General features: G+C 42.9%; 1 protein-coding gene across 16 annotated transcripts in view; it reads right to left on the bottom strand.

The window, feature by feature from the left end:
- Positions 1 to 18,073, bottom strand: part of Ziz (dedicator of cytokinesis protein Ziz) — a 176,938-nt gene that overhangs the window by 80,266 nt on the left and 78,599 nt on the right. For all 16 annotated transcript variants that reach the window (XM_077657805.1, XM_077657807.1, XM_077657808.1 and 13 more), the window contains exons 3-13: positions 15,389 to 15,561; positions 14,211 to 14,283; positions 13,618 to 13,716; positions 12,925 to 13,056; positions 10,626 to 10,815; positions 6,812 to 6,900; positions 6,516 to 6,599; positions 5,478 to 5,627; positions 1,932 to 2,168; positions 860 to 1,065; positions 78 to 200 (exon numbers count right to left, since the gene is read on the bottom strand). In XM_077657805.1, the coding sequence (XP_077513931.1) occupies positions 78 to 200; positions 860 to 1,065; positions 1,932 to 2,168; positions 5,478 to 5,627; positions 6,516 to 6,599; positions 6,812 to 6,900; positions 10,626 to 10,815; positions 12,925 to 13,056; positions 13,618 to 13,716; positions 14,211 to 14,283; positions 15,389 to 15,561 (1,556 nt within the window). The remainder of the gene's footprint in view (positions 1 to 77; positions 201 to 859; positions 1,066 to 1,931; positions 2,169 to 5,477; positions 5,628 to 6,515; positions 6,600 to 6,811; positions 6,901 to 10,625; positions 10,816 to 12,924; positions 13,057 to 13,617; positions 13,717 to 14,210; positions 14,284 to 15,388; positions 15,562 to 18,073) is intronic.

Raw genomic sequence — 18,073 nt, 5'->3', positions numbered from 1 at the left:
GAAAAAAAGTTAGGACCCAAGCCCCGTGTAACCAGCTCCTTGAAGACTCTTCGAAGGCAACCAACTACAAGGCAAACCTTTTGAGATCGCAGAGGAACTTGAGTGTGTCCTCTTCAGAAAGTTTGGCGCTGTCTTGCCGGTAGATCTGTCCAAACTCTAGGTACTTGTCCAGGTCATTGGAGTGGCGGTTGAAGAGAGGTCTAGAGGTGAAAAACAACAAAGGAAATGAGGTGTATCTAACTGGTCACGTCACATGCGAAGAGAAGCAGCAAACAAAAATGCTGCACAGATATAAAGTAGCAGACAGATTTTTCGGGCCCCAATAATGTGGACTCGCACAATACTCCCGAGTTTGATAAGGAAGTATCATGCACCTCACAGAGATGCTGAATAAGCTGGTTTTTGGTAGAAAACTCAATTAGGCCCAATCAAGTGATTCCTAACGATCGCACCAGCTGGAACAAAAGCAACAGGCAGCTGGTGACTGCCATATCCTCTAAATCTGCTAAAGCAGGAACCAGACAACAAAGCTAAGTCAGACTAAAGAAGTAACATAAGCCATGTTAACACATTAAATGTGGCACTTAAACACTTTGCAAACATGGCTAGAAATGAATGGATTTCTGGGTACAGAGTGAAAATATGCTTCCCTGACATTTAAACTATCATTTTCTTTATACTTTCTTTTATTACCAGTAGCAACTGCATAGATACCTTTTTTTGTCTACTGCTCAGGTTTCACAGGTGTAACAGGTCTAGGCACTCAGAGTTTAATGATCTGGCATGGGCCCCAAGATAACATCACATAATTTTGCTCAGAAATGAAGTTTCCCCGAAATCTTGCAGCAGAGGAGCTCACTTGGCAGCCCAGGCAAAGGGCATGCGGAAGTGGTCCAGCCTCTGGCAGCACAGACGGAAGATCTTCTGGGCCTTGGTCCCCTGGCGACCATCACTGCCATGCCGCAGGTAGGGCTCTGATGCCTGCGCTATTCCACCCTGCAGCACCTTCTCGACCCGCACCACCAGGAACAGCTCCGGATCTGGACGCTGAACCATGAAGACAGCCTGCGGTGGTGGAGGACAGGCAGACACACAGAAGGAACAAATCATGAGCACATGTCAAAAGTAAGGCCCCAAGATTCCCGTGATGTCGTGAAAAATCACAGATTTATGCATTTTTCACAGAATTGTGTGTTAGCTGCCACATTCTCTTTTGTGATGCTATTGTTGTTACAGGTAAAAGTAGGAATGAGGGTATGATGAAGAAATTACTTTTTAGTTTTATTTGCACGAATACATTGTGAAGGGGGAGTCTGAGAAGTCATGAGAATTTTTTAAAATATATTATTACAATTATAAGACCACCTCAAACTGTTCAGGCAAACCATATATCCGAGGATGGCCACCTGGCACACTGCCCGTTGTGCAGTCGCTTGGCTCCATGGCTGGTGTGGCTGGCCTCATCATGGACGCTTCTTGTAACCGGACACATCTAAACAATTTATTGTGATCAAAGAAACTGCTCTGCTGTGACTCTGCAACGTTAAAAACGTGAAGTTATGCTAGAAATGTGCCTAAAACTAACGAGTATCACTAATGTCCTATGTTGAGAAGTGAAACTATCAACTGCAATCGCAGACTACATTTCGCTGCAGAGAAAGAGGCCGTCTCTAGCTTTGGATGCGTTACCAAAAAAAAGTGGTAGTGTAGTATAGAAACTAGCTTCAAAAAAAGCTCTGATGCAACGTTCCAAGGAAAGCACTGGAAATGACAATTAAAAGCATTACACGATTAATAACGTAAACAATGGTGATGTTCCCCAAAAGCAATGAGGCGTGTCACAAGTGCACATCACATCAGGCATTACCATTTGCCTCAGTGTGAGCCATGTTTTGACAACAAAGACAAGATAAGAGCCAATATGTCCGCACCTGGTGAGGGAATGCCAACCACTCTTCTCCAAGCTCGCTCATGCCGGGTAGCAGTGTGTCGTTCATCTGGGTGCCCGCAGTGCCATTGGGTGCTGAGCCGCTGGTACTTTTTCTTCGCGTAGTCTTGGGCAGCATGTTGCGCATGTAGGAGTTGTTGACATCGAAGCGGAAATCCTCGGTAACCTTGCGCATATGGCGCACATCATACACGGCCATTGTGGTGAAGTAGGGTTCAACCTGCATGAACAGGGATTTATTGGCAGACTTTAAAAACAGAAGAGGCAAAAGAATAGACGAAAATTTTGACCATGAATCACTTTTCAGTTATTAAAACTAAACTGTGAGCAAAAATACGTGAACAAGCTTCTTGATTAATTTCAACTTAAGAAAATTTTCCTTCCAATAATTTTCTGTGACAGTGGGGCAAGAATATTTTTTGGACACTTTGATATGCTTTTTTTGATATGCTCTCATTCCAACATCCTTGGAAGGTTCATGAGCCAGTTTTTGTCTCTATACAAAATCTGACAGCAAAGTCCATTTGTTTACCCTTTCCACATGAGGTCCCTTTCCTTCATACACTATTTGGCTTCACAAGATGCATTCAAAACACTTGAAGGCAACAAAGTTCAAAGTAATGTGGAATTCAAACTGTTTCTACTTTATGGGTTATCAATCCTCTTTTGATGACAGCGGCACTGATGGAATGGATATTAAAATACAGTTGAATCCCGCTACAACGAAATAGTTTTACTGCCAGAAATCTGTGAGCTTAGCCTACTTGCGTTTCACTGCCAGCAGCGGCGTCACGCGACTCTCGCACTCTGTTAACAGCGACATCTCAAGGTCGTCACCGTGTGTGCCAAGGAATTTTCTAATAACGTCGAAGGCATCCAGTACCTGCGATGAGGCTGCCGGGGCAGGTAAATCTTGAGCGGAGTCGTCTTCATGATTGGACGGCTCTTCCGGCTCGCGAACACTTTTGATGATGTCTTCATCGCTTCGTTCCTCGTAGACAATCACGTCCGCGTCAGTGTCGAGGAAATTGTCCAGCGCTATGTCAGCAGGGACGTTTCCAGCTTCCTGGAGCGATTTCCAAGTAACGTCAATCGCCGGAGTCGATGACGATGGTACACTTTCCGCGGCTGCAGTCGTGCTGGTCGCCTTGCTGTCGACAAACCCGGCGTGCTTGAAGCAGTTGCGGATCGCGCTGCACCGTGTTGCTCTCCACGCCGCAGCCATCATTTCTAAAGCCATGAAAAGATCGACTTTCATCTCCCTACCAGTGTCGGTGTTCAGGAGAAGCCGCTGGATCAACCTCTCCCGGTAGGAAGACTTCATGCTCCGGATGATGCCATGGTCCAGGGGTTGAATGACTGAGGTACAGTTCGGCGGGAAGAAGTTCAGCTCCACACTTGACGGCTTGACGTCGTCAATGCGGTGCACTGAACAATTGTCCAAGAGCAAACAAACCTTTAGATTTTGTCTGCTCATGTCGCGGTCAAGTGCCACCACCCAGTCAGCAAAAATAGCACGGGTCATCCACGACCAGCTGTTTGCCATGTACTTGACAGGTAGGCTCCTGTTCCCCTTGAAGCAGCGCGGTTTTGTACTTTTCCCAATAACTAATGGGGGGCGTTTGTCAGACCCATCCACATTTGTGCACAGCGGCACAGTCACTCGTTTCTTGCTATGTTTGCCTCCGTGGCAACGCTGGCCTTTAAAATCAACCGTCTTCACTGGCAGCATCTCATAGAAGAGGCCCGTCTCGTCTGCGTTATAAATATCAGACGGAGCGTAACTGCTCATTATGTCAATCATGTTGTCTGCCGCCCAAATGTGCCGTCCACGTCCACAGATGCCGATTCACCGCACAAAACCTTGCCGACGATGTCATGCCTTTCTTTAAAGCGATTCAGCCATTCTTTGCTTGCCTTAAAGTCATTCAGCCCTAGCAAACAAGCATAATTTAGGGCCTTCTGCTGTACTATTTTACCGCTCAGGGGCATGTTTGTTGCTCGCGTATCGACGAACCAAGCATAGACAGCTTTGTCGAGCTCTTCATACGTTGGTCGCGTCACTTTCTTGTGCTGCGCTGAAGTAACCGATGAAAGTGCCTTCCTAATGCTGTCCTTATTCTTCAAAATCGTCGACAGCGAACTCGGCGCAATACCAAAATCTGCGGCAATAATTGCCTTCTTCTTCCCACTTTCCGCTTCGGCGATAATTCTATCCTTTTCTTCTAGTGAAATAAACTTTCGCTTCTTCGTTGGCGGCGACATGGCAGAGGCGATCGACGAGATCAGACTGCAGCGAGAGACCGATGATCAACACACACTGACACATGAGAAAATGGCGGCAACGGCTGCGGAGAAGGCGGGGAGGGAAGGCAGGCGACTGGATTTGGATTCGTCTTTGGCCTTTATACGGCCGGTGGCCTTCGCACGGCGCCAACAAGCCCCCTCGCTGCTTCCCTATGACGACTAAATGACTCCCAACCAAATTTTTTAATAAAGAATACATGAAAATGTAATAAACGTACATTCCGTGCATTATTTAGCTGCTCCAAGCCACTGCTATAGCAGGGAATAATCTCGTACAGCACCCAACTTTTGAAAAAAGGCGGGCCACTGACCGGTGAAGGCTCGCGAAAAATTCGTAGAAGCGAATGCGTGCTCACTAAGTAATTCGTTTTTGAGGGAATTTTAATACATTAACTCCAATGGGGATTTCGCAGGGAATGAAAAATACTTCATTGTGGCGAAAATTTCGTTGAAGCGGCATTCTTGTGCCGGGATTCAACAGTACATTCATCTACATCGGTACCATCTCTCCTTAAAATATTTAGAGACCCTGCTCATGATCACCATAATAAATTACCGCTTCAAACTACTTAGGCAAGTTATTACTGTAGGCGAGATGCATGCTTGAGTCAAGCTAAACAATGTGTATGCAAGGACTAGTTAGCTGCTTTAGTCAAATGTTTGCCTTGGTTTACCCTTTTTTCCCACTGCTGCAATTCTTTTGACTTTCTGAAAACCTTGAGAGTCATGGTGTCAAGATGCATCCCAGTGCTTTTGAGACTAAACAAAAAGGGGAAACTGCACACTTCATATTAACAATTGATCATCAAATGCAATTTTTTGTAGTAAAAATGATAAGAACACAATTACATGCTTCAGATCATAAAGAACTGTGCCATGTATAGCTTGGCACCTTCATAGCCACTTCGTGATATTTTAGATGTTTAAAATCTGGGAGTGCGACTAAACAATGCTGGTAGTATTTTTGTGGGATTCTTTCTTGTATATGCCCATAATAGATATATATAGTTAAAAAAGGAAACAATGTTAACTAAACTGACCACCAAGCAAACAACATGCAATGGAATGCAGTAATTTCAGCATGAACCAAGCCTGTAGGCTTAGAATTGGGACCCAGAAACACTGGAGTTTGCTATGACTGCAGCATCTATTAATAAATAACTGCACAAGAAAAAATACAAAGATTTGAAATACAAATGAATGTAACAAAAGAGTGTGCTACCTGGCACAGAGACCCATTCTGGCAGTCCAGAGGTGCCTGAAGATTGAACTTGACTTCTTCACATTTTACGAATATGCGAGTGTTGAACTCCTCCTTAAAGGGCTCGACGCGCCGTTCATAGCTGGAGATGTGAACACAGCTGCTCGATTTCTGCAAGTAAAAAAAATTGTAAAGAGGAGGAGATATCAGTTTCAATGGCATTCAATTACACAGCATGGCTCTTTTTTTGCTCCATGTAGTAACTGAAAAAGCCACCCATGCAACTTGGCACTCCATACACACAAGCAATAATAATGCATCATAGGTATAAGAGCAAGCAGTGACCATACTAAAAAGAGCGAAACATGCGATTTGACTCCAAATTAAAGAGTACTGGAAAGTATTGCGATCCTCCTACAAGACAAGAAGCAAACTATTTTGTGCTAATTTGCAGAACTCTGGCTTGGTGCTATACTAGTATGCAAAAATCACCCTTATATGACACACGGAACAGGCAGATATTGTGCAAGTACAAGAACAGATTATACGGCAAACAATGCGCAATTAATAGAACAGATATCTGAACACTGAAGTCTGAATGAGCAAAGTACGTTCAAATCTCATTAATTCAAACTTGAATAATTCCAACTTCTGGATTTCTGCTTAGGTCCGATTCTTCAATCCCATCAAAACCAAGTGCATTTCAATACAAGAAAAGGGTTCATTCTAATGACTGAACATGAATAGAGGCCAATTCGAACAGGCTGCAAAGCCTAGCGACCTGACCAGCATACAACAAAAGTAAAACAATATGCACACATTCACAATGAACAAATTATTCCATAGAAATGACAGGGTAATTCAGTGTGAAGCAATGAAATGCTGTATTGAGGCTGAAACAATAGGCACAGAGAACATGACAGGAGAGCAATGTAGTGTGATCACTGCATAATGTTAAAACTGAAATTCTTGTCAACAGAACATTACAATAAAATGCAGCTGCTCTCTTACTGCACAATGGATCTTCAGAGAGTATTTAGCAACGAAAATGCTGTTCACCTGTAGTTCTGGGTAAATGGAGAACAAGTTCTGCCGGTTCTGTTTGCGTGCTTGAGCTATGGAGTAGTCCGTTTCCTTGGCATACTGCAAAAAACAAAAAAGGAAGAATAAGCACTAGTGATTAACAGATGGAGTCTCCGTAGATGGGTGGGCAGCTTTTCCCAAGCAAACTGAATTGCTAACACTGTAAGCGAGTCGCATTCAAAAATTGCAGACATAAATGGTAGTAAAACAAATATGAAAGACGTGTCAAATAGTAGCATCTTTAAAAAAAGCATCTTGAAACACTTCCTTACCTTTACTAAGTCCGGGTTCTTGCTGTGCTCCAAGCTTTTCAATGTCCCGTATCCATAAGGTGCAGAAGGAGATGTCACCATGCTACTTTCTGCAAAAATTTGAAGCACAGATATTTATGAAAGGCTATGTGATGAGAAATGACTTATAAGACATGCACATATGTGCATAAACACACAATGACATATTTTCATCCAAACTACAAAAGCTCCCTTTGTCTGATGTGCTATGTTGTATTACGGCTGCTTATCTTTACAAAAAGGTTATCCAAAAAAAGCTCTACAACTCCGGTACAGCTAATCAGCTCTTAAAAACACACACACACACACAGACACCGCAAACAAAAAATGCTACACAGTCAGTCCTGGATACACGGAACTTTGATGCATTGAATTATTGTAGCAACCAAAGATATCCGCTGGACGTCCGAACTAAATCCGAACGTCCTGTGACAAGATTGGATGTCTGTCGGATGTACGAACAGAATCCAGTTTCGGATATCCTTATCTGTACGTTCATCGGACGTATGAACAGTGTCCGGTTTTGTATATCCGCATGAGAGACGAATCGTACATCCAAGGTATGTACGACTGAGTATTTTCCCAGGACATGAGTATGGACGTTTTTTATTTTTTGCACAAAAAATTTGCACCTTTCGTGTATGTTTATTGTTTTTTTATTGAGAAAAAATTATCCCCGAAATAAATCTTGCGAATTATATGGGCAAGTTGGCTCGAAATCGCATTAATTCAAACTGCATATCTGCCTCATGAAATTATGTGCGTGAGCTACAGGGTTTGACGCGAATACATTTGTAAACTGGACTGATTCTACAACCCTTTCTGTAGTGCATGGGCCATCAATAAGCCAAAAAATTAATTTAAGGGTGGAAGCAGGTGTTGCACGATTTTGAAGCATTTCAGTTAATAATTCTATGTTTAGAATACCTCTACAAATTAACGGAATTGTGCGACATCATGTCCCCTTTGTTTGTTAAGCTTGCAACTGAAAGCATTCATAAATTCGAAACTCCCGCCAAATAGTGCTGTCATCGTCATCATGTATGCCAGTTTGCGGTCAGTCCAATCCAATCCAACAGTCAACAGTGCGGCACCATTGTACTGTTGTCATTTAGTTGTGTGGCATGGTGCTGCTTTAGATCTTTGTTATTAACAAAGCGTGGCATTTTTTGGTCTGTGGACAAAAGTGGTGTGTCACTTGAGAAATTCTAAAGATGCAGGAAGCATCTGAAGCTCTTCTGGAACGCTGGAATGCCGTACTACGCTGACTTTGGATGAAAGAAGGCATAGTGTGAATGCCGTAGGTGACTGCCTATGAAGGTGAGTAGTAGTACACTGCTTGAAAATTACTTTTGGGCAATGCTGCAGGATCATATAGCATTCGTTCGTAAGAGAGAGGGTTTAAAGCACTAGGTGATGGCTTCTTTGTTAGCCGTGAACATCACATTCTTGCCGCCCAAAATGTGTGATATACTGTGCCAGTTCACTTTCTCCCATCGCTATAGATGATCTGATTTAGGTGCACTTTTTGCTCCAAATATTTTCATCATAATCAGTTTTACAGCTCTTTTTATACCTCATTCATCTACTACTTTTCATGTCATGTTTTATGTGCTTAAAAAATGAGTGCTATTTCACTATTTCCTGTGTGATTTTTTTCCGCGGTGACATGAAGATAGCATTGTTGCTACTGGCTGTGCTCACAGGCTTGTTGAATTCATAAATGCATTTGTACTCCTTTCACACTGGATTTGAAACAGTCGACATTCAGAACATGAAGTGCCATTCAGCTTCCTTTGGTGTCATCTGGTAAAACAGTGTCACTGTCTAGTGATAGCAGTAACAGTAAGAAACATGCATGATATCAAAGCTATACTACGCAGCTAAATTTTAATGTCTGTATACTTATTCTTTCTAGATTCATTTAAAGGCTATAAATTTTGATGTAAAATGCTTGCTTGACGACTGTATATGTAATAGGAGTGCTCCATAAACACTTCAGTTAATTGGTTGATGTTTCCTTAGGCTTCTGCATTTTTGCACGAGTTTAACAAGACTGATGTCTGTTGCTTTGTCTTTTCAGAAATCCTGTGGGTGGAAGAATATTTATGTGCTTTCCGAGCTTGTCATCTAAAGTCAGATATTTTACGAGTATAACCCACTCCTCTGCTTATGTACATCAACAACAATAAAATACGTCTGCTATACATAAAGCTGTTTTCCATTTCATTGCCTCGCGGGAGTGAAAAAAGCATGCATGCACCTTATATGCAAACATCCGAGAAAGATACGGCAACGGACGTCCTCAAACAGACGTCCGACGGCGAGACAAACGTATACCTTTGGACTCCTACTGGACGGCCGACAAACGTCCACTGGGAACATCCGAAACGGACCTCTGTCGACCGTCCCGTAGATATCTGCGGTTGCTTGGGATCGAAGAGTCAGTATATTCGGCGGAACATTCGATATAACGAAAGTCGTGCCATGCCCCTGCAAGTGGCACTTTTCCTAACGGATCTCCCATAATCACTTTTCGCGCACGGAGACAGTCGGCTGCATGGCCATGGACACCTGCTGGCAGAATTAGCACTGTAAAACCACGTGACGAAGTGAACGTGGGGGTGGGGTGCACTTGAAAGTAGCCTTTGGTTTCGTACTCATTTTCCATGTGACAACCTTGTCAAGTGGAGAAGCAAGCATTCTGTACACAGCTTGTCTTGTGATGAAGCCAACCTAGCTGATTGAAAGCTCGTGATGGCCCCCCTTTCCTGACGTTTTATGCTCACTTCACTGCCGAAGGCGTTATGCAAATGAACTGTGTCTCAATTTTATTGAAAGCATTCTATTTATAATGCTAAGGTAACAGGATTAGGCCCCTTATGGTAGGCGATGGTTAGTTCCAAAGTACTGTCGGCCGTGGCTTCGATGCAAAGCAGGCTAGGCCTAGAGATGCGTGCGGTCACCAGTATGCCGGCCGGCGGTACCTCACTGCAAGAAGTGTGTCTCCAGCATAGGCACACTGTGTTCTTGCTTCTGGGCTACTACATAGAGCCTTATCTAGTGCCATGCTTTATATGTTGAATTCCTGATAAACTACTACGATGCCTTTCGTGTTCAAAATAAGGGATCAAATGAACATAACATTTCAGAAGTGTCAAATTCTAAACAATTAGTTCAGTATGGCACACTACTGCAGCCTTCTAATAATAGCATTATAATGATTAATACATTCTGTGACAACTCACTGTCTGCTCATACGACATTCTCTTCATGATTCAGCTATTTTCTGCACTGTTTTTCGACTAACGTTCTTTGCCAGAATAGCATATTTTATTCAAAGTAGCATGTCGGCTGAGTTCACACACTACACAAACTCTCTACTCCTTAAGTAAGGAGTTTTCACACCCCTCTGCCCTGATTCTTTCTGCACGCACCAACCTTAAGTGGCCATTGGACAGTGAGAACAGACAGGTACATTACATAAACCCAATGTGGCAGACTCAGAAGGTACTAATATTGCAGTAGGCCTAGAAGAAGCTGTGTGCAAACAAAAACAGGTTTGGAAGTCAATTTTCCTTAAACAGCCTTTATGTGCCAACACTGTCGCAAACAGCATAAAAAAACTGACAAACTTTCGCGTTCAAATGCTCTCCTATCTTATGAAGGAACACCTTTTTGCATGATGACACATTAGTGCTTGAGCACTTCTGATTGCTTCCAAACTCCTCTTCCCTAAACACAGTGACTGCAAGAACTCAAAAGGCTGCACAATGGGACAGGGAGGGCGACAGACCTTCGGGTGAAGAGACAACAGCAGCTGCCGCTTTCTTATTGGACTCCTGAGCGTTGCGGTAGTTGGTGGTGATGGCCACCAGCATGGCCATCCAGCCGTCCATCTCCACCTCGCTTTCTGCGGCTAGCACGCACGACTTGTGACCATCTTGCATGCGCAGCTCAAAACTCAGCTTGCTCCGTTTGGAATTCTGCACAATTCCCATGTTTGAGTCAGCTTTAATACCCAAGCATGTCTATAGTCCACTGTCAAAGCTTGCATGCACTCTTGTTAGTTCCTATATCCACAATAAAAAGTAACGCATTCCTTGTGGTGAGCCAAAAACAATACATGCTTTGCTTGCAGAATTATTACGATATATTTGTCATGAGCTCGATTAATGCGCTCTTAGTGCTGACGACATGCTATCGCTTTCTCATCCCTTACACCACTCGGCCACAAAACACGCACGGAGTAACACGCCTCCCTTTTTTTTTCTTCATGCAGGCTATTTCTATGCCTTCCACAGCATTGCAACTTATGTGTGAAATGGAGTATAATTACTACATAAGCAGCCCTAACCATTTTGTGTGACATGAAAGAAAATACAACATAGAAACTTGTACATGGTAGCAATAGCAGCACTGTACAGACAAACATTGTTAAGAGTGCAGGCGTGGTACACCCCAAGTGCGCATAGATGGATAATAAACAAACTTAGGGGGGGACCAAAGTGGCTCTCCTCTGATCATCCTGACACGGCACAGCTTAAGGAAGCAAGAAGGACTCTCTTAAATCTGTACAGCCGTGCAGCAGCAGGGATGTCTCAAAAGAGTCTCCTTGCATCCGGAAAAAAGCAGCCATCAGGCCCTATGGCCTCGGCACTTTAGGCAAGAACTGTCGAGTTCAAATAGCAAGGAACAACTAGAAAACGCTGAACCAAACAAACACTTCCCAAGTATCAACTGAAACTAGACATGACATGACAGTGCTTTTTAATTAGTTTTTCTGGTGATGGATGAGCCTCAGGGTACATCACTTGGTTGGAAAACCGGTCAAGAAGAATGTTCCATCCAATATACAACCTATCGGTTTCCCACTCATCTAACTTGACAGCACTACACCTAGTAAGGATTGCTCTTACTGTTTTCTCGACTTTCAGCACAGTTTTGTAGCGACAGCTACATTGGGCTGCCTGGGCTCAATACTGGACTCACTAAAGAGCCGTTGTTAGTCCAGTCGTCGTGTGTGCCTCATCTCTTAACTGTGTTCAGTCTTTAAACTGGTTTTTTCAAGAACATGTACCAACTGACCCAGATTTCAACTGTACAGGGCTACCAGTCGAGCATTTCACGGTGGCCGGGAGAGGCCTGTTGTGTGCATGCGCCGTTACCATGGCAACCGAAGAGGAGCAGCAGGTGTGGCGTGCGCTTTGCCATCGCCGCGGCCACGCTTGCTCCACCATCGGAGCCGCGCATGACGTCACGTGGATGAGCAGTTGTGCGCATGCGCCTGATACCATGGTAACCAGAGAGACCCCACAGGTGCACCGTGTGCTTCGTCGCCACCTTGCCGCACACCACTCTATCACCCGAACCATGCGTCGCATACGTAGCATTGTGTATAAAAGGCGGTGATGTAATGGGCAGCTGTATCGCAACGTTTGACATGGATGCATAGAAGGAGAGTCCAGCCGCTGCTAAACGGCGGTATAGACAAGATAAGATTAACTCTTCCGATCCTGAGGTTGTCGCCTGGCACTTGGCTACTCAACAAAGAGAGAATGAGCGTAAGAAGGCGAAGAGAGCAGCAGAGACGCCCGAACAGAGAGAAGAACGGCTTGCCAAACGGAGATGCCAGACTGCCGAGTGTAATAGACGGCGCATAGTCGCCGAGATGGAGCGCAATGTCTCTCATTGCTAAACATACAGTGACCACAACAAGCTCAGCCAGGGAAACATACCTCTTACTACATATATCCTGGGATAGTCAAGCTAAGCTACCGGCAATTTTTCCTTGCCGAGTGCTTTACCTGATACTTGAGTATACTATTAAGTGGAACTCAATGCCTATAAAGATCCTGATATCACAGGCAACAACGCCTAATGACATCCTTCAGTGTAAGAAACATTATGACGACCTTCAGCCCAGACCTAGCTTTAAAAGGCCCCATTCATGACTTAAGAACAACAAGTGCCACTATGGAAGGTATCCTACACCATACATACTGCTGTATTACATATTGAACAACTCCCACAAACTATATGCAGCTAGATGCAAGGAAATATCTTCCACAGGGCAATGCTTGTGTGCAGCTTACCCTGACAACTTTGCTGCAGAAGTCCATGCAAATGGTGCCTTTTGATTCCGTCTTCTTGTCATCCTTGTAGAATTCAAGCGAATGGCTGCCATCCACTCCCCGTGTTAGTGTCATGTATCTTCTTTTGAATGACTACAAGAATAAATTCCAGAAAACACATAATTTGGCATAACGAAAGAATAATTTAGGTAAAAAAAAAAAGTCAAGGACAGCCTGAGTACAAGATGTCAAAAAGCACAGCTTTGATATGGAAATCCAGGCTCCACAAACTGCTACACTGAAGTCTTCCAGAAATTCCCCGCGGTGCAGAACCATACCACTGCAATGTAATGCCAATTCTCAAGTGTAGCCAAGCACAAGAGGGCAGGCATATTGTGCTTTCTAACTCACCTTCTAACATACTGCCTTTCTTCATTAATAGTATTTTAGAAACCAGTGCCTTTAGTAAAATCTGAATGCCAATTAACAATATAGGCACTAGTACAACCAAAACAAATTCCACAAATGATCACTTATCCACTGCAATTAAGCTTATCACTGACTTTTTTCACCCAAACTGCAAAAATTTAATGAATGAGCAGCATTTCCAAGTGTGAACATTCAACAGTCAATTAAGAAATACTTTTATTACTGATTATGAGGCTTTATTGAGAAGTTAGGATTGTGGTCTTTGCCATTTGTGGGCACACTCACCTTTGTAGCCAAGCTGATAAAGCTGTCAGTACCAGATTCTGGCCCCTTGAGTATATAGCCTTCTTTGATGACCTCAGAGTCTCCCTTGAGGTTGCTTTCCTGCATCAAGAAATAAAAATAGAGCGTGAAGCAACACTGTACATAGCATTAAATGTGTAAGGAATCTTTTTTTTCTGATTTTGCAAAGTGGGTTCACTATATTTATGAAGTATGGATGAAAAAGATGTTACAATTTGAGCATCCAAGATTGCTGATGCTGCAAAAAAGAAAAGTTCAGGATAGGGCTGCTCCTACAGCATACTGGAGATACATGTGAAGCTGTTTCAACTCCTGGCCTTGTTTACATTATGTGCATGGTGAAATCAACAAATCACTTCCAACATTCTTTTGAGGTTATTTGCAGAGTTCAGCAAAATCACCTTAAAACCTCTCAATAGGTCTTTTGACAAACTGATTTTGCAAAAGCACACCAGGTCAAACAAGAGTTACTTCAACCAGTAAAATACTCCCTCTCTATCTATACTCTTTACAGATGAACAAACCAAAGATATAAAAACGTTCTGCAAAAAAATGCTCTGGCAAAGTTGACATACCGAGTCTTTGACTTCAGTCTCTGTGTCAACTTCATACACTTGATCCTGCAGGTCTGTTGGCCGTGGTATCCGACTGAAACAAATAAGAAAGAGGAAAAAAAGACACGATGTTATAGCTGTAAAATGCAGTCTACAATCTGGTGCGATACTGAATGAAACAATACACTATAGAGCAAACTGCCTTTTCTGCAAAACTTCAGACAGCAATAACACTTTATCGATCCTCTCTCCCCTGAGACACAATCGCAGAATTCACTACACCTTTGGGGTTTCCCATAAATATTGGACCAACAAGTTCAGCAACTATCCATGAAAAACATGTCAGCTGTATAAACGTGCCACATTCTCTCCATACAACTCTGGATTCCTCATACTGCTTTAGTGAAGGTGAAAATTCTTTGAAGAATTTTGCCTCGTGGCACTTAAAAAACACGAAAAAAAAAAAAACATTCATAAGTCAACCACTAAGCTGCAGTGTTCCAAAGGCAGAAAGTGATGACCATGACATGCAAGTGTGATAGCTTTAATTATGGAAACAATGAATAACTGCGCAAAAAGTACGAGACAAGCGTTTGTCTCGTGTGCTTCTTTCTTGTCCCGTCCTTTTTGCGCAGCTATTCACTGTTTCCATAATGTCGTACCAACTAGCCCCTCACCGCACTCTTCTTGATAGCTTTAAGGCTGGCTCAAATACTACTTTTATTTCTCAAATGCAGCCTTCTGTAACAAGAGCATTGATCTAAGATCATATCTAGCTATTACTGGACACATAACACAAGAAATATTTCAGTTTAATGACTCTGACACAAGTTTCATAGATATGAATCAGCAACACTGATAAAAAAAAGCCCTTTAATGATTTTTACAATTACACTCAAAGCCATGTCTATCTTCTAGTCCACCTGAACAATCAACAGCACAAAGACAACCTTGTGCACTACTCTATAGCTGTCACTGCAGCATATCAAATTGTAGTTTTCATGTCAGACCCTGTGCTCCGAATACTTTATGCAGAACTTAATTTCCTCCTCCCTCTCTAAAACATGTAGCACCGTCAACCCCAAAGAGCATTACAACAAAGAGTGGCACCAGCTCAAATCACAAGCAGCATTAATCAAGACTAAGGGAAAACTAAGCCTAAAAGCATAAAACAAAAAATACAAAAACCAGCAGTCTACCTGAGTAGCTCCTTGTATGTTCCCGAGTAGATGCTTGATTTGTAGACAACTGTGTGCCAGTCTGCTGTGTAGCTTTTGAGGCACTGGCGCACGAACAGGGGCAGGCAGTTGAAGCGCACATTGGCAGGTATTGTTGGCACTGTAGTTCGGATGGCACGGGGAATGATGGCTTGCTGCAAGCAATACAGAGGGACACACAATGTGAGTGATTACAGAGACTAACAGCTGGTATTCACTTTACATGGTACATGCAATGGATTCAGAGATAGGAGCGGAACGAAGGATTACGACACAGTAAACTTTCCCTCTCCATTCTCCATGAATGAAGAAGTAGAAACTTGTGAACACAACATATAACAAGAATACGGCAAATATTAAAAAGAGCCAGGGAGAGGTCAGAAGCATAGCAAGACCACACACAGGATGTCATGTGTGCTTTCACAAGAGCTAGGAAACCAATGCTCAGAAACTACCATCAAGGAAACGAGGTGTCATCCCTCTGACGATGCATGTCAGGGAATTTAAGTGCGACACACTAAATGAAACCAAAAAGAATGCAATGCTTTATTTTATTTCCACAGTTTTATAGCAAACAGTTACTATGCCAAAAAATTTCATCAGAAGCTGATGGAAATGCAACAAATGTTCAACAAAAACAACTGCCCATGCAAGTTCACATTAGAAAAATCCGTATTAAAACAACAATGCGACACTCAGAACCCAAAGAAAAGCGATATGACACATTACACTACACCTATCCTACACTGGGACACTTAGCACTGTCAAGTGACAGTTTATAAGAAAGTTGAAACACAAGCATAGCAATACTATTTGAGCACTGACATCATATGCTCATCTTAGTATAGCACAGCAATGGAAATTCTCTAGGAACAAATTGATGCAACAAAATGGAAAGCCAATGCTGCAAGTGTACTAACTTTCTTTGGAATGCAGTACTGCTTCATCTCACAGATAGACCACAATATCAGCATCACATCTTCTTGCTTGCCAATTTGCAGGCACTGCTTTTTGTCACCTCACCATTTTCGAACAAAATCAATGTGATTGTCTAACACACCAAAATTAAAATAAAACAACAGCATGATTATTAAAAAAAAATAAAGGAAATGCATGCAGTAACTAACAAAAAATGAGATTGCCTCTGTACCTAAGACTGGATTTATGACAACCCCAAGAGCAGATTTATGTTGTATTGTGTTGTGTTAGGTTTTATGGCAAAAAGGCAACTAAGGCCATCATGTGCCAAGCTCAAGGTATAAGAAAAGTTTCCTGCAGAGTTCTATAGAAATGTGAAAAATCAGTGGTGGTGCAGCGACTAAAATGTTAGTACTATCTAATGATGGCAAACGGAAGATATTTAAGACATGGCTACTAAGAAAAGCTTTCAAGAGGGTCGGGTAACGCCAGCAGCCATCCTTACCTGGGCAAGGATCTCGAGGCTCCCAACCACAACACAAAAAAAACCCTCAGCCTTCTTCTCACGAGTGAGAAAGTGGCTGAGGTGTCTCAAAAGCATGCAGCGAATCAGTTGGTAAATATTTAGAGTTTTTCGAGAAAACCAGCATCTCTTAAAAAGCTAAAAACACAAGACGTGTCAACAATTGCATCTTCACCCAAGAGCAACATTGGGTGTAAAGGAATGTGTTCATTATAAAACTGAGTAAAATATTTGTTCCTAAGTTTTTCAAGTTTTTTGCAGGAGTATAAATTGTGATTAACTGTTAGCTCATCTCCACATTTTTCAAAAACCGGCTTTTCTTCTTTTGTCCACAGAAAGTTGTGTGTGGTGTGTGTGTGGCCTACACGAAGACATAATATAACTTCAATGAAATGCTCCTGATGCAAACATGACTTCCATTAACCTAGAACTGGCTTTATCAAGTGCAGTTTGTTGTTTACTTTATTGTTCCAAGCTGGCTGCCATTTTTTTTCTTAATTTCCTTTGTACTAAGTTCATGCAATCATGAAAGAGTATATTTACTTCTTTTTTCCTTGCCACGAGCTTAAGCAGCCCACAAATCTGCTCTTCATTGCTTTTTATTCCGACATGACTCGGGAAGGAGCACATTTATAAGCAACTCTTGCAGGGGGTAGCTAAGGCGGTGGAGGCAGTTTTTGCAATGGAAATGAGACATGAATGACTAAACAGAAGCAAGAAGATACGCAAGGTTGATAAATTCCCCTTCAGGAACACTATGGGAGATCTGTCTCCAGTACTCACATATGCGGTACTCACATATGTGGAAAAATTGAAAATTGTGTTGTTTTTTTTAACAGCGCCCTATGAGAGGGAGGAAAGTGGGAGTGAACGAAGAAAGAGAGAAAGAGGTGTAGTAGTAGAGGTCTCCGGAATAATTTCGACCGCCTGTGGACATCGCACAGCACACGGGCGCCTTTGCGTTTCGACTCCATCAAAACGCGGCCGCCCCAGCAAAGCTCGAACCCGGGAACTCCGGCTCACTAGCCAAGCACCCTAACCACTGAGAGCCACCGGGGCGGGTCCCATGCTTATGCGGTCCCTGATCAGCAGCCGGTAGGCAGGCAAGAGCGCGTCTGCGAGTTCTATTGTAGCGGGAGCTACACTGGGCTACCAGTCGAGCATTTCGCGGTACATGGAAGAGGCCAGTTGTGCGCATGCGCCGTTACCATGGCAACCGGAGAGGA

This window comes from Amblyomma americanum, chromosome 3 (genome assembly GCF_052857255.1).
Source record: "Amblyomma americanum isolate KBUSLIRL-KWMA chromosome 3, ASM5285725v1, whole genome shotgun sequence".
NCBI lineage: Eukaryota > Metazoa > Arthropoda > Arachnida > Ixodida > Ixodidae > Amblyomma > Amblyomma americanum.
This window is presented reverse-complemented; position numbering and strand designations above follow the sequence as displayed.